Source organism: Podarcis tiliguerta (assembly GCF_965153285.1).
Source record: "Podarcis tiliguerta genome assembly, chromosome: 5".
NCBI lineage: Eukaryota > Metazoa > Chordata > Lepidosauria > Squamata > Lacertidae > Podarcis > Podarcis tiliguerta.
Window position 1 is genome coordinate 68228236 of NC_139538.1, and position 12836 is coordinate 68241071.

Genomic DNA, 12836 nt, shown 5'->3' on the forward strand with positions numbered 1-12836 from the left:
GGGAGTGCCTCAATGGGACCACCAGCAAAACGGCTTTTGTTCATCATTGTTCTCTTCCAGAGCATTCCATCCACCATCAAAACAAGAGCGCATGCACACATACACTCATTGAAAGGCCAGCCCCAGTTTTTATTTTCTGCAGATTTATCCTTGGTGAAATGGTACCTCAAGATAATTATGCCACTGGCTTTTCAGGAAGATACATTTCATATACCTTAGCAAGACTTTGTGACTGCTTTGTCCTCTCCCACATCCTTACTTCATGAATTCTACCAGAAGGTTTGGCATCCTTTCATTTCTCCAGTCTCCTGTGGTACCCAACTACACAGGTGTGAGACCCAAATTATCCTATGAATGGGAGACCCTATATGGGCCCATCCCTGGGTGCACTGTGCTTAGGAGTCCTACAAAAGATCTGAATAGCACCTATAGCCCACTTCCTTCCACACACACACACACACAAAAACATCTCAGCCAGACCCCTTTGCATAAACACGCACACATCATTGTAACTAGGCGACAATGCTTTCCAGAACAGGCCTGAACATCTTAAGAGAATAGGAAGAGTCCTGCTTTGCTTGACCAAAAGTCATGCTTCCATGAAACCCACAAGCAGGACTGGAAGGCAATAACTTAAGAACCATCAAGCCAAACAAATACAGCCCACCAGGAGCGCCTTAATCCATTTTCTCCCCACCAGCCTGGAACTGGTTTGTCGATACATCAGTGCTTTGTTGAGGAGCTGGCTGGTGGGCTGTGTTTCACTTGAAGGACCAAAAGGCGTGCAGACTTGTTCTGGTTGTGTAGACTTGTTCCATTGCCACAGTGACCCACTGGCACATTTCCAGTGTGATGGCAATCCAGTGTGCTGACGTGTCATATTGTTGTTGTTGTTGTTGTTGTTGTTGTTGTTGTTGTTGTTGTTACTATTATTATTCTTATTCTTATTACTATTATTTATTGTTATTACTATTTGCTGCAGGAAATCCCCTTCTATCACATCTGGAGTGGCAGCCAGCGGGCACTTCACTGCACCTTCACTCTGGAGAGACACAGCCCAGCTTCCACGGAACTTACCTGCAAGATTTGTGTCCGGCAAGTGGAAGGAGAAGGGCAGATATTTCAGCTGCACATTACCCTTGGAGAGGTGAGCCAAGGGGATCCAGGCTGCAGAAGCAAGCAGGCTGTGTGGTTGGTTGGTAGAAGACAAGTGGAGCAGAATAAAATTTAACAGGAATCCCAGTGGCCTCTCTGAGCTATTGGCTAGAATTAACTGGCAAAATCTTCCCTGACACACATTGTGAGCCATTGCTCACTCCTAGAACTTGCTAAAGAAGGCCACATTCTTCTTGCCTGCTTTCTCTGACATGGATGTGGCACTGTAGTCTGCAGGAATATGTAGAGCAGACCCTATTATCTCACACATTTAAGTTCCCTACCCAGGAAAATGCAGCCTTCCTTCCACTTGTGAGGAAGCCATATGGCATCGACTGCTTATTGAACATTCATTTTGATTTGTTTGCAGGGAGGTTATACAGTGTTGCATCAAGCAGTCGTTATTCCATTTTCCAGTGCATTTCCCCATCACTTCCCTTACTACAGAAAGTTCAGTTGTGGGGAGGGGGTCTTTTGCACAAGAGAACAAGACTGCCGAGACCATTTTAATTGCACAGTGTGATTTTGCCACTGAATCCCAGCCACAAAATAACAACAGTCTGCAAACAACCTAATTCTTCTGTCCTGGTTACATCCTCTGACTCTCTAAGACCCGCTATTGTTCAAGCATGCATGTTGATATCCGAAGGGTGATTTTTCTCTGGGTTCAGTGAAGCAGGAGAATGTGATGCCACTATGCAAGTCAATGTTACATATTTCAAAGGCATGATATTTACCCTTCTCTTTCCCATTGTTTCTATTTCTGACCATCCATGCATACTGGGTTGCCTAATTATCTGTATGTTGTATATTTCCCATTTTGTTGTTGATTATCTGTATGTTGTATATTTGCCATTTTGTTACAATACATTGGGGAGGGGAATTGGGCCCTAAAAGGCAGCTTATAACTTATTTACTTATTTACTTAATTAGTAAAAAAAAATTGCCTCTAAATCTGACAGATGCCAGTGAGCCTAAGCCCTTGTTTTGTTTTCCAGAACTCCAACTCCTTTGATGCCTTGCGTTCCTATCCTGGCAGTGCCCTGACGACTCAGCTGGGGCCATATGCCTTCAAGATCCCTCTGTCGATACGACAGAAAATCTGCAACAGCCTTGATGCCCCCAACTCCAGAGGAAACGACTGGCGGCTCCTTGCTCAGAAACTTTCCATGGACCGGTGGGTTTTGTTTCAGTGCTTTGCCGTCAGCCATCCTTGCAGGAAACACAAGAGCCAAAGGAGCTGCTTGTTTGCACTTATTTAATTCTTTATTCTGGTATCTGTGGGCTGCCTCTTGGATCAAAATCCTTGCTCAAGACAATGAATGGTGCAATACACTAGAAGAGAGGGGGAAAACCTCATAAAACAACAAACAATAAATAACATTAAACATTAACTATCAGCCAAACGCTCCCTGTATCGAATATCTATAAGAAAGACAACATTTTTACTGCCCTACTAAAAATATAGGGGATGCGGGTGGCTCTGTGGTCTAAACCACAGAGCCTAGGGCTTGCCAATCAGAAGGTCGGCGGTTCGAATCCCCGTGACGGGGTGAGCTCCCGTTGCTCTGCCCCAGCTCCTGCCAACCTAGCAGTTCGAAAGCACGTCAAAGTGCAAGTAGATAAATAGGTACCTCTCTGGCAGGAAAATAAACAGCATTTCCGTGCGCTGCTCTGGTTCACCAGAAGTGGCTTAGTCATGCTGGCCACATGACCCGGAAGCTGTCTGCGTACAAACCCCGGCTCCCTCGGCCTATAGAGCAAGATGAGCACGCAAACCCAGAGTCGTCCGCAACTGGACCTAATGGTCAGGGGTACCTTTACCTTTTACTAAAAATATAGAAGAGTTTTCCAGCAGGCAGGATAGAAGAACATAAGAAGGGCCTGCTAGATCAGGCCAATGGCCCATCTAGCATCCTGTTCTCACAGTGGCCAACCTGATGCCTGAGAGAAAACAGCAAGCACAGGAGCAAGTCTCCCCTGCTGTGGTTTCCATCAACTAGTATTCAGAAACATTGCTGTCTCTAGCTGGGGAGGCAGAGCCCAGCCACTCTCTTAGGAAAGTCACCCAGGTTGATTCAGTTATTTGTCTTCAGGCCCAGGTGCTCAGAGCAGAAATAAAATAAAATAGAACTTGCTATGTGCCCAAACAGTTGGGTGCCTTGCCAGTTCCCAAATGACTGGTGTCTGCTGGTGTTCTAAGCAGTTGCTGAAACATTGTCATGGATGTATATTTCATTCAAACAGTGAAAAGGGTGCCAGTTGGAGGTTCCCCAGAATAAGATGTAGGAGCTGGGAAGCCACTGCCAAGCCAAGGGCTTCTATACCATGTAGCCTAGCTAAGGCACTTGGCTTCACCCTGGTCACTGTGAGCAGTAAGTTCCATACTGCTGCAACTCAGAGAATCCATTTTCTGTTAAAGCAGCGGCCTTCATTTGCTGAGCGACTTTCCTGCGGAGACTTTGTCAGTGTCACTGGCCTTGGTTTAAAGATATCGGGGGCCCTTGGGGTACCATCCCAGAAAAGGTCAAAGAAACTAGGTCAGCAAAAACCCTGAGCTCCTCTGTGTCAGTAAAAATTGGTAGCAGATCTATTTTCCCCCCACCCTGCTGACCCCTGGTTTCCTCATGTATATTCCAGGCTCCTCTAAAAGTTTGTCTTTTCTTTTTATTTAAAAAAGCGTTGTGCCTAATTTTAGAATCACAGAATCATAGAGTTGGAAGGGACCACGACCTGCGGTTCCCCCCCCCCCACATGAGGCTTGAATCCACAACCCTGACATTAAGAGTCTCATCCTCTACCAACTGAGCTATCCACTCAGAAAGAAGTACATAATATCCCTCCTTCAGCAGTGTTCTGGCCAGTGTCCTTAGGTGAATGACAATCATGCCGTGCTCTACCTTGCTCCAAAGAGCTTTTTAAAAGTGTGAGTTTACATGTTATGTTTTAGACTTGGTAGGAGCTGCTTCACCAAAATCAGGCACTTCATCTCTGTTTCCCCCTCAAGTCCTGTTCTGAATTTGTGTCGTCGTCCTTCCACTGGTCATACGCAGTGTGGTGAACCGGGTTCGCTTCCCCGCTCCTCCACATGCAGCTGCTGGGTGACCTTGGGCCAGTCACACTTCTTTGAAGTCTCTCAGCCTCACTCACCTCACAGAGTGTTTGTTGTGGGGGAGGAAGGGAAAGGAGAATGTTAGCCGCTTTGAGACTCCTTAAAGGGAGTGAAAGGGGGGATATCAAATCCAAACTCTTCTTCTTCTTCTTCATCACTAAAGGCCTAGCCCTTAGTTCAGGGATGGGGACCTGTGGCTCTCTAGATGCTGATGGACTGCTGGCTGGAGCTAATGGGAAGCCCAACATCCCTGCCTTTTGTGCTCTCATGGGATCTGTAATCTCACGTGTGGGAATACATCGACAAGTTTTATTATGAGCCCCGTGATATCACAGAGATCTAATGGGAAAACACTGACGCCAACCATCTCTCTCCCTCTCTTTCCCTCCCTCATTTGTTTTCTTTCCTGCACAGGTATCTGAATTTCTTTGCCACCAAAGCCAGCCCAACAGGAGTCATCCTGGACTTATGGGAAGCCCAGCACCAAGATGATGGGGATCTTAATACTCTGGCCAGTGCCTTGGAAGAGATGGGCAAGAGCGAGATGCTGGTTGTCATGGCAACAGAGGGGGACTGCTGATGCAGCTCTCGAGAAGACTTCTGGCAATGGCCGAGCGGAAGGTGGAGTGAGAGAGGGAGAGAAAATGGCGGGAGCAGCCCTTTTGGGAACTGATGGGGAAAGGGCCGCAAGGAAGAAGCAGAGACGTAGCGTAACTCTGAAGAGATTGGAATGGGGTTCCTTCTCCCTTCTCGCACTCCTCCCTCCTCAAATCACAATCAGCCTTAGAGATCCATATTGCGCAGTTTACAAGCAATCCAAGTGTTAAAGACTCCTTTCCTCCTTCTCCTCAAAGCCTTTGAACCAGGGCACAAAAGCAATGTATCATTGCTCTCCGTGACCGCAGCCTGTGGCAGTTGTGGTCTCCTCAGCTTCTGCTGCCTCGTGTGGCTTCTGAGGGCTGCTAAGAATCTGGGTTGGGGTTGTTTTGTTTTGTTTTTCTTTTCCTGTCCTCTTCCCATTCCCTGCCTTGTTCTCCCTTTATTTCTTCTTTGCTGGCAATTTATGCTTTGAAGAGTCGAGTACAATCTAGAAAAGACTGCTTACTCCTGTCAAAAGCTTCAAACAGCTTTAAGGCACATTTAAAAAATGGAAAAGGAAAAAAAAGGAAAACAGTTTCTTAGGAAACGCAAGTAATTTATTATCCAGATCTTTGGATGCATCCTTTTTAAAAATTCAATAAGAATCTTTCATGTATGTGAGAGCAAGAGTATCATGACACTCGGAGAAAGGGAGAGGGAGAGAGAAAACGCAATGATGTTTTAGTGAAAATTAAACAATATCAATTCATGTGGTAACCTATGAAATTTGATCAGGTAGGATTGATCATTGAACTTGAGCCTCATATGTGTCTTAAAGGGAAAACTTTTTCTTCTCTTTAACATTTTGCTTGCATCTCTTTCTCTGACTATAGCAGAATGAATGGGAATAAGTCTGAAAATTCACTCACAGGAGAACTAACCTGTTTCTGGAAAAGAAGCTGAGAGAAATTTCTTGGGGAGCTTTCTTGACAGACCAATACAAACCCTTCACACTCTTTCCGGCCCACCTCAGAATCTGGTGAAGTGCCCACATATGCCTGACCAAATATCCACTGGTATTTGCTTCTGGTCTTGTCTCAGTTGTGTTTGGAGCCATTCTTGCTTTGCTTAACCTACTTGTCCTTGTGTGGGCCATTTCAGTAGAATGAAGTCCAGTTAGTCAAGGAACAAGTCTCAGGCCAGAATCAAGATAGCTCCATTGAGGAATGTGTAAAAGGTTTTCTTGTGCTCAGAATGACTTTTGGCCAAGGGGGGGTTGGGTTGAGACAAGGACTCTTGCTATGCTATGCAGCCCAGGAAGCTGGAGTTCAAAAATCCCAACTGAGATGGCGAAGGCTTAGCAATCAAGGGTGTGTTCAGTCTGTCACTAATTTTGGGTGAAATTCCACCTCATAATGCCATATCCAGGTCATGAAATCATAGAATCATAGAGTTGGAAGGGACCCCCAAGGGTTATCTAGCCTGCAGTCCAGGAATCTCTGCTTAATAACCTCCAAGAAAGGAGAGTCCACCATCTTTCGAGGGAGTCCGCTCCACTGTCAAACAGCTCTTAGTGCGCACGGGCACTTCCTTGGGGAATGTCAGCCAATGTTCTCATATGCCCCAGAACATTCCTCACACAACTTGTGCGCTCTGAACCTGTTCCTAATAGGAGGCACTTTATTTCCAGGTTTCTTCGTAGGAAAGATAGTATCTGTTTAAGGTAGTACAGTGGTAACTTGGCTTACATACGCTTCAGGTTACAGACTCCGCTAACCCAGAAATAGTACCTCGGGTTAAGAACTTTGCTTCAGGATGAGAACAGAAATCGTGCTCTGGCGGCACGGCGGCAGCGGGAGGCCCCATTAGCTAAAGTGGTGCTTCAGGTTAAGAACAGTTTCAGGTTAAGAACGGACCTCTGGAATGAATTAAGTACGTAACTAGAGGTACCACTGTACTAACTTCCCTGCAGTGTCTGAATAGGCATCAAGCAGATGACACCTGCTAGGTGAGATGAATGTGTGCTACTGCTTCCACTCGTGGATAAAGTTATCTGCAAGTGTCTGCATCACATCCATTTTGAATTTTTGAAAGCATGAGTAAAAGTCCCACTGTTTTTAGTGATAGGACCAGGACAGGATCCAGGACTGAACAAAGATACGCCTAATGTGTAGTTCTTCAAGAGAAATAAGAAATGTTAATGGTGACAGTTCAAACTGGAGGAGCAGAAACTTCCCACCAATTTTGTTTTGAGCTGTGTTTCGAGTCACATTTTTAAAAAAAAATCTGAGAAAAATGTTTCAGCCACTACACAGGAGTATCTCAAAGACCTGGTTTGCATGCCACATTCAGCCATAGTCGAATGTGAACAAGCCTACACTGCTGAAATTGTGGGCACTTGGTTCTACCACTGCTGCTGCTACTACCACACAGCCAAGAAACAAGCCACCGTCTGAATTTTGACATAGGAACCCAGGATAATGGTTTGCTTGCCTCCAAACAAGCCACAAGAAGTACACCAAGAACAAATATTGGTTTCTGTCTGTGATTTGCTAGGAGGAAAACAAACTGTTGTCCCAGGTTTGGATGATATGACAAGCCAGGGTTGCTGGCAGTACAGCCTGAGAAGAAGAGCAAAGTGCCAGCAATTTCAGCGGCAGCCCATCCGTGTGGGGGAGGGAGGGAGGGAGATTTGGAATCTCTGAGCTTGTTATAGGTGACTCTCATTCCGGACAGTTTAGCTACAGAATTCCACAAGGACTCAAAGCTAATAATGGGTGGTGTTGTGATAATTTTTGTTTCTTTCGGTAACGCTTTGCAGTGCCTTACCTTTTTCTCTATATTGCAGGCATTCTATTAGAAGAGAAGTAAATTACACAACAACAAAAATGTTAAATGAGTATTCATGAACAATGCAAATGGCTCCCTTGTATGTGATAGCTTACTGAAATGAGGAAAGGATATTGTTTGAATAGCCCCAGATTGAAATAAGTTATTAATAAACTCAGCCACCAGGCGTAATGATTAAAAAAAACCTTATTAAATGTATGGCAACAAGATCTTAGGTGGAAATGCAGCAGCAGTTCATTTCCTCTTAGCAGGAAATATTTTTAAAGATTTGCAGCTGCTGCGCACACAGTGCCCAGTTCAGGTAGTTCTTCATACTTTCCTTTCAATGAGGTTTCTAGCCCTCATTATCACAGGAGAAAGCAGCTGGCAGTGTTTGCTAGACGTCTGCAGTGTACTCGGATATTAATTACAACTAATAGGGAGCAGATTTTTGAGTTGGCAGTAGGAATGTAGGTCTCAGTTTCGCCATTGCTGCCTATTCTGTTTTGCCAGATCTTTCCACCATGAGAAAATTAGATTTGGTACAGAACCAAGATTAAGGGATACAAACCTTGCAGTATAAGGGTAGTTCCAGCATAAAATTCTAATGCAAATGCACCCGTATTACCTTACTTTCGTATATATTTATATATGTATATATTTCTATTTGCATTGGCCTTTGGTTATCCGTTATTCTTCAGGTTGTTGCAAGCACTGTGTAGTTGCAGGGTATTTTTCTTATAGTCACTACCTCTTAAAAAGATTGTCTTCTTCCATAAAGCATAGCATGGCACCAAGAGCAGTACTGCCTCATCATGCTGATCCTTTCATTCCTAACTCTTCTCCCTTCCCACGAGGACACGTTCGTAGGCAATAACTTTAAAGACATGGCACGACATAGCAAGTCTTGCACCAGAAGACCCTCGCAATTACCTCATTCTCCTTAAACGGTAGCATGCTCTTGGGGGAAGACAGGTGCTGAAGACAAACAAAAAATTGAATGGCACACCTACTCAGGGAGCGGGAACGTGATGGGAACGTTATGTCTTTATGTGGCAGCTTGATAACCAGTAGTTCAAGGAAGGGGAAGCTGTGACCCTCCAGATGTGGCTGGACTCTCATGGTCCCCGACCTTTGCCTATCTTGGCACAGAGAGCCCAGACAGCATCTGGAAGCAGCAGCTTCCCCATCACTGCAGTCGTTTCTCAGGATGCAATTTTTTATCTACGTGCCCAAGGAAGGCGCCGAAAGCTAGTTGCTGCCTCGTGTTCCCGTAATGACAGCAAACATTTCATACAGGAACCCAGAGACTACAAATAGTTTGCAGGCAATGCCTGCTTAATCAGAATATATAGCCCCATTGTTTAGAGGTCAGTGAGAAAACAAATAGAATGCTAAACGTGGACTCTTAATTCAAGAAGACATTTTTGTTGCTTGGAGCCTGGACATTTACACAGAAGGCAAATCCATGGGGGAAGGTGCTGTGTGTGTGTTTTGTTAAGCGCTGCAAACGCAGGGCCTGTTTTCAAGGTGTGAAGTTTTCTTCACTCATTCTCTTCCTCAGGCAACAAGTCCTTTTCACTAGCTCTGCAGCCCTGTTGGGATGTTTTGTGAATTTGTGTCATTTGTAGAGTTCAGGTGCACGGAACCTCCTAGTCCAAACTATACGCTTCTTCAAATTCTTTTACACCAAAGCAACATTCCTGTTGCAGCTCAGGTCTCTCAAGAGTATGGTGCAATCTATACAAGATAGAACATGTCAGTATTTGGGGGTTTTGATGGCGCTTCTAGTGACCATGGATTTGGAGACCTTGGGTATCTTTATCCGTACCTGGCAAACATATTTAAAGGACTAGACCTGCTTGATGCAGGGTCCGTAACTCTCTCGTCTGTATAGTTTATATACCCATCGGTAGGGCATACTTTCTTCTTTCTCACATTGTAGTTGTCAGGGATCTCATATGCAATATACAAATCTGGAAAAATATCCAGATTTTTGGAACCAAATGATGAACCTTCTGAGAATTGCATCTGGGGGTTTTTTTGTGTGTTTTTTTTTTTAGAGCGAAGTTATTAGTGCTTGCTTCCTGTGTGGCAGTAAAAGAAAAGAAAATCAATCCTCTATCAAAAATAGATACTGTAATCATTTAACCACAAGGTATTTGGGGAGTGCTGCAGGCATTGCTTTCCTTCAACATGGCATCAGATGAGAGCACGATAGGGTTTTTTTTGTAACATTTCCAGCTAGCTGGAATATTATATATTATATGACTGAACTGCTTGCTGATAAATTGAATAGAAGAAATTCGTCTACACATTCCACTTACAAAGGTGAGGCCGTAGGGGAGATTGTATTAGGAGTTTGTGAGAAATTTAAAAAGAAGGCTCCAGTCTTTAACCTGATCTCTTGGTGTACGTCAGGGTGATTTGTTTAAGAATTGCATTTAGTCAATTAAGTTAAAGGTTCAGGCTGGAAACACAATTAGACACTTAGGCTTTGAAATGTTTAGTTAAGTAAGTGAACGTTACTACTTTCTGTAGAAATAGGCTGATCAGTTTTTAAATTACCTGCCTTTAGATTCCAGGAGCAGAGCGTGTTAAAAGTGTGTGCATCTCTCTCTCTGCATCTCCACCCCCCCCCCACCCAATATTGCTTCTCATATTCTGTTGTTGTCCCTGTTTTGCTTTGGTCACGTGGCCACATGGAATCTGTGAAGGTTTCTACCAATTCACAATTTTCTCAGTCGCCTGAGCATATATCCCTGCAGTAATCCAGAGACCAGTTAAAGCGAACAGACCACTTCCTCTATATGTCTGAATAGTACCTTAATACCTTTAACGCAAATCTGGGGTGAATGTGCTTAGCTCCTGCTTACTGTGTATCTTCTGCAAGCCGATGCGATTGTGTGGCTGTGGGATGGGTGGGTGGAGAAGCTGAAACTCAGTAGTACACATAGTGATGTAAATTCATATTGGCACTGACAGGCCTAAGACATTTTGGCACCTGAGACGAACCACAAAAAGGCATCCCCCTCCCTGCCAGGGAAGAAGGAGTGAATGAAGATCTACATCAGGATCTGCTGGCCCTGTGGGTCTTACCGCCTGAGGCAGTCACCTCACATTGTCTCATGGGTGGGCCTGCCATATAAATTGAGGGAGCTGGTGGCGAGAGAGTGGTCTGTTAAGAGGCCAACCTGCTTTTGTGTGAATTGGATACTGGGTGTACAGATATGTGCATTCAGGTGTGTAAGAGAGAGAGAATTCAGAAGTAGAAATCTGGTATGGGTGACAGAGAGAGATCAGTACTATGTAACAGATTAGGGATCCGTGGGTGTGCAATAGGGAGCAGCGTCAGGAAGTGTGCAGAGTTCACCCTCTTTCTCTTTGCTTCTTGTTCAGAAGAGTGTATGTTGACCAAGTAGGGAGCCCTTTTGCCTGGAAAGCACCCTCTGCTCACACAAAGGAGAGTTCTGCCTGTCTTTCTCCCTCCCCCACTGTCTCTTAAGGTGCTCTCTGTGGTCACACTGAGCTTTGTGACATGGGCAGCCTATGCCATCGTTTGGGTGAAAGCAAACCATGGTTTCCTTTCTCCCCTTAAGAGTGTCCTTCATTCTCTTGCTCTCCATTCTGTTTTCATATTTATACGTCCAGGTGGGGGTTTTTTTGGTGGGGGGAGGGGTCCGGAAGCATCCTCAAAACACGTGTCTGTTTATTCTGTAAACTAAGAACTGTAAATAAGGTTTAGCATTCCTATTGTAACAAATTAATTTTTATGCAATAAATTATATTTCCTAGTCTAATAAAAAGTTTAAAATTAAAACCAACTGTGTGTGACTCATTAGTTTAGCTCCCAGTGGACAGAAAAGCTCCCTGATAAATTAATATGTGTGATTAAGGTAAGATGGGGGATATGCAGGAGAAATGATTTTGAGGAGATATGGAAGGGGTCTGTAGAATTTGTTCTGCCAAAACGGAAAGGGGTCAAAACCATCGCAAGAGGTGTTGAAATTTTGGGAGGTTGGATAGTTACAACGGAATGGTCTCAGGTGTGGGGTGCACATTTTTATTCTTATTTTTAATACTTTGTCAAAATAAAAGAAAAAAGAAAGCTCCCTGCTACACAGGTAAGATTTGGGACTTGGGTGGCACTTTTAGTGCTGACAGGTAGGCTGAGGGATCCAGGCCAGGAGCCATATGTTTAGGTAGAGGGCAATATTAGCACCTAAACAGCCTCAGTGGTCATCATTCATATTGTTGGTGTTCAATATAATTATCAGCTAAGCCACAGTTACCCAGAAGCCAACATTCACACAGGTCGTTTCCAATGAAGTCACCTCTGGATTGCAGTGGTACTTCCTCAAGGCTGCAGCTTTTTAATAGCATTATTAGAACTGTTCTGAGTACTTTTCAATTTTGATTTTCCAGGAGGCAGGGAAAGACAAACTATGAATTCTGATAGTGTGCAAGTCCTCTCCCTCTCCTGAAATCAGCTAGATTTTGCAAATAGGAAACTTCCTAATAAACTCTGCTTGTACACATTGTTTTTAGCACTGGTGAAATTGTTTGCTTAAAAAAACCGAGCAATTTCAGCTTAGCTCTAAATAAATAAAACCAGCTTAACTATTGAAATCCAACTATCTTTCCTTCTTTTCTCTCCTTTGGCATTCTTACTTATGCTTCAATCAAGGCAATTTAAAATTTCCTTTTCTGTTTTCTCATAAGAATTGTTGGACACGAATACTGGACTATATCATCTTCAGCTCCTATGGTGTTCCCCTTCTAATTCATTAAACAGGGAGGATCCGATTGCACTTTGCAGTTTGCCATTATGCAAGTGGTCCATAAGGTGGCAGCATTGCTCTTCCGCCACTGATCAGTTGCAGTGAGTTTATTATGCTGGGATAAGGTGAAGGGGGCTAACTCCATCGCTCCTGCTTGATCAGAAGTCACAGCCATAGATCTATTAAACATTTATTATATTACCCAGCTGCTTAACACTTTGGCTAACATTAGGTGTGGTCTGACATTTCTTAAGAGAGGCTGAGAAGCATCCTTAATGTATCAGAGTTTTGCTTCCTTAATGTATCAGAGTTGGCCACAACTATTGCAATATTAAGTGCAATGATCTTGTGTTAAAGATATCACAGCAAGCTCTTGGGGA

At 44.1% G+C, this 12836-nt stretch overlaps 1 protein-coding gene across 2 annotated transcripts in view; it reads left to right on the top strand.

Moving 5' to 3' along the window:
- UNC5B (unc-5 netrin receptor B) overlaps positions 1–11495 on the top strand; it is a 164036-nt gene extending 152541 nt beyond the window's left edge. For both annotated transcript variants that reach the window (XM_083441380.1, XM_083441381.1), the window contains 3 exons: positions 983–1147; positions 2154–2332; positions 4682–11495. In XM_083441380.1, coding sequence (XP_083297506.1) covers positions 983–1147; positions 2154–2332; positions 4682–4847 — 510 coding nt within the window. In that variant the 3' untranslated portion in view covers positions 4848–11495. The remainder of the gene's footprint in view (positions 1–982; positions 1148–2153; positions 2333–4681) is intronic.
- The last annotated feature ends 1341 nt before the right edge of the window (positions 11496–12836 follow it).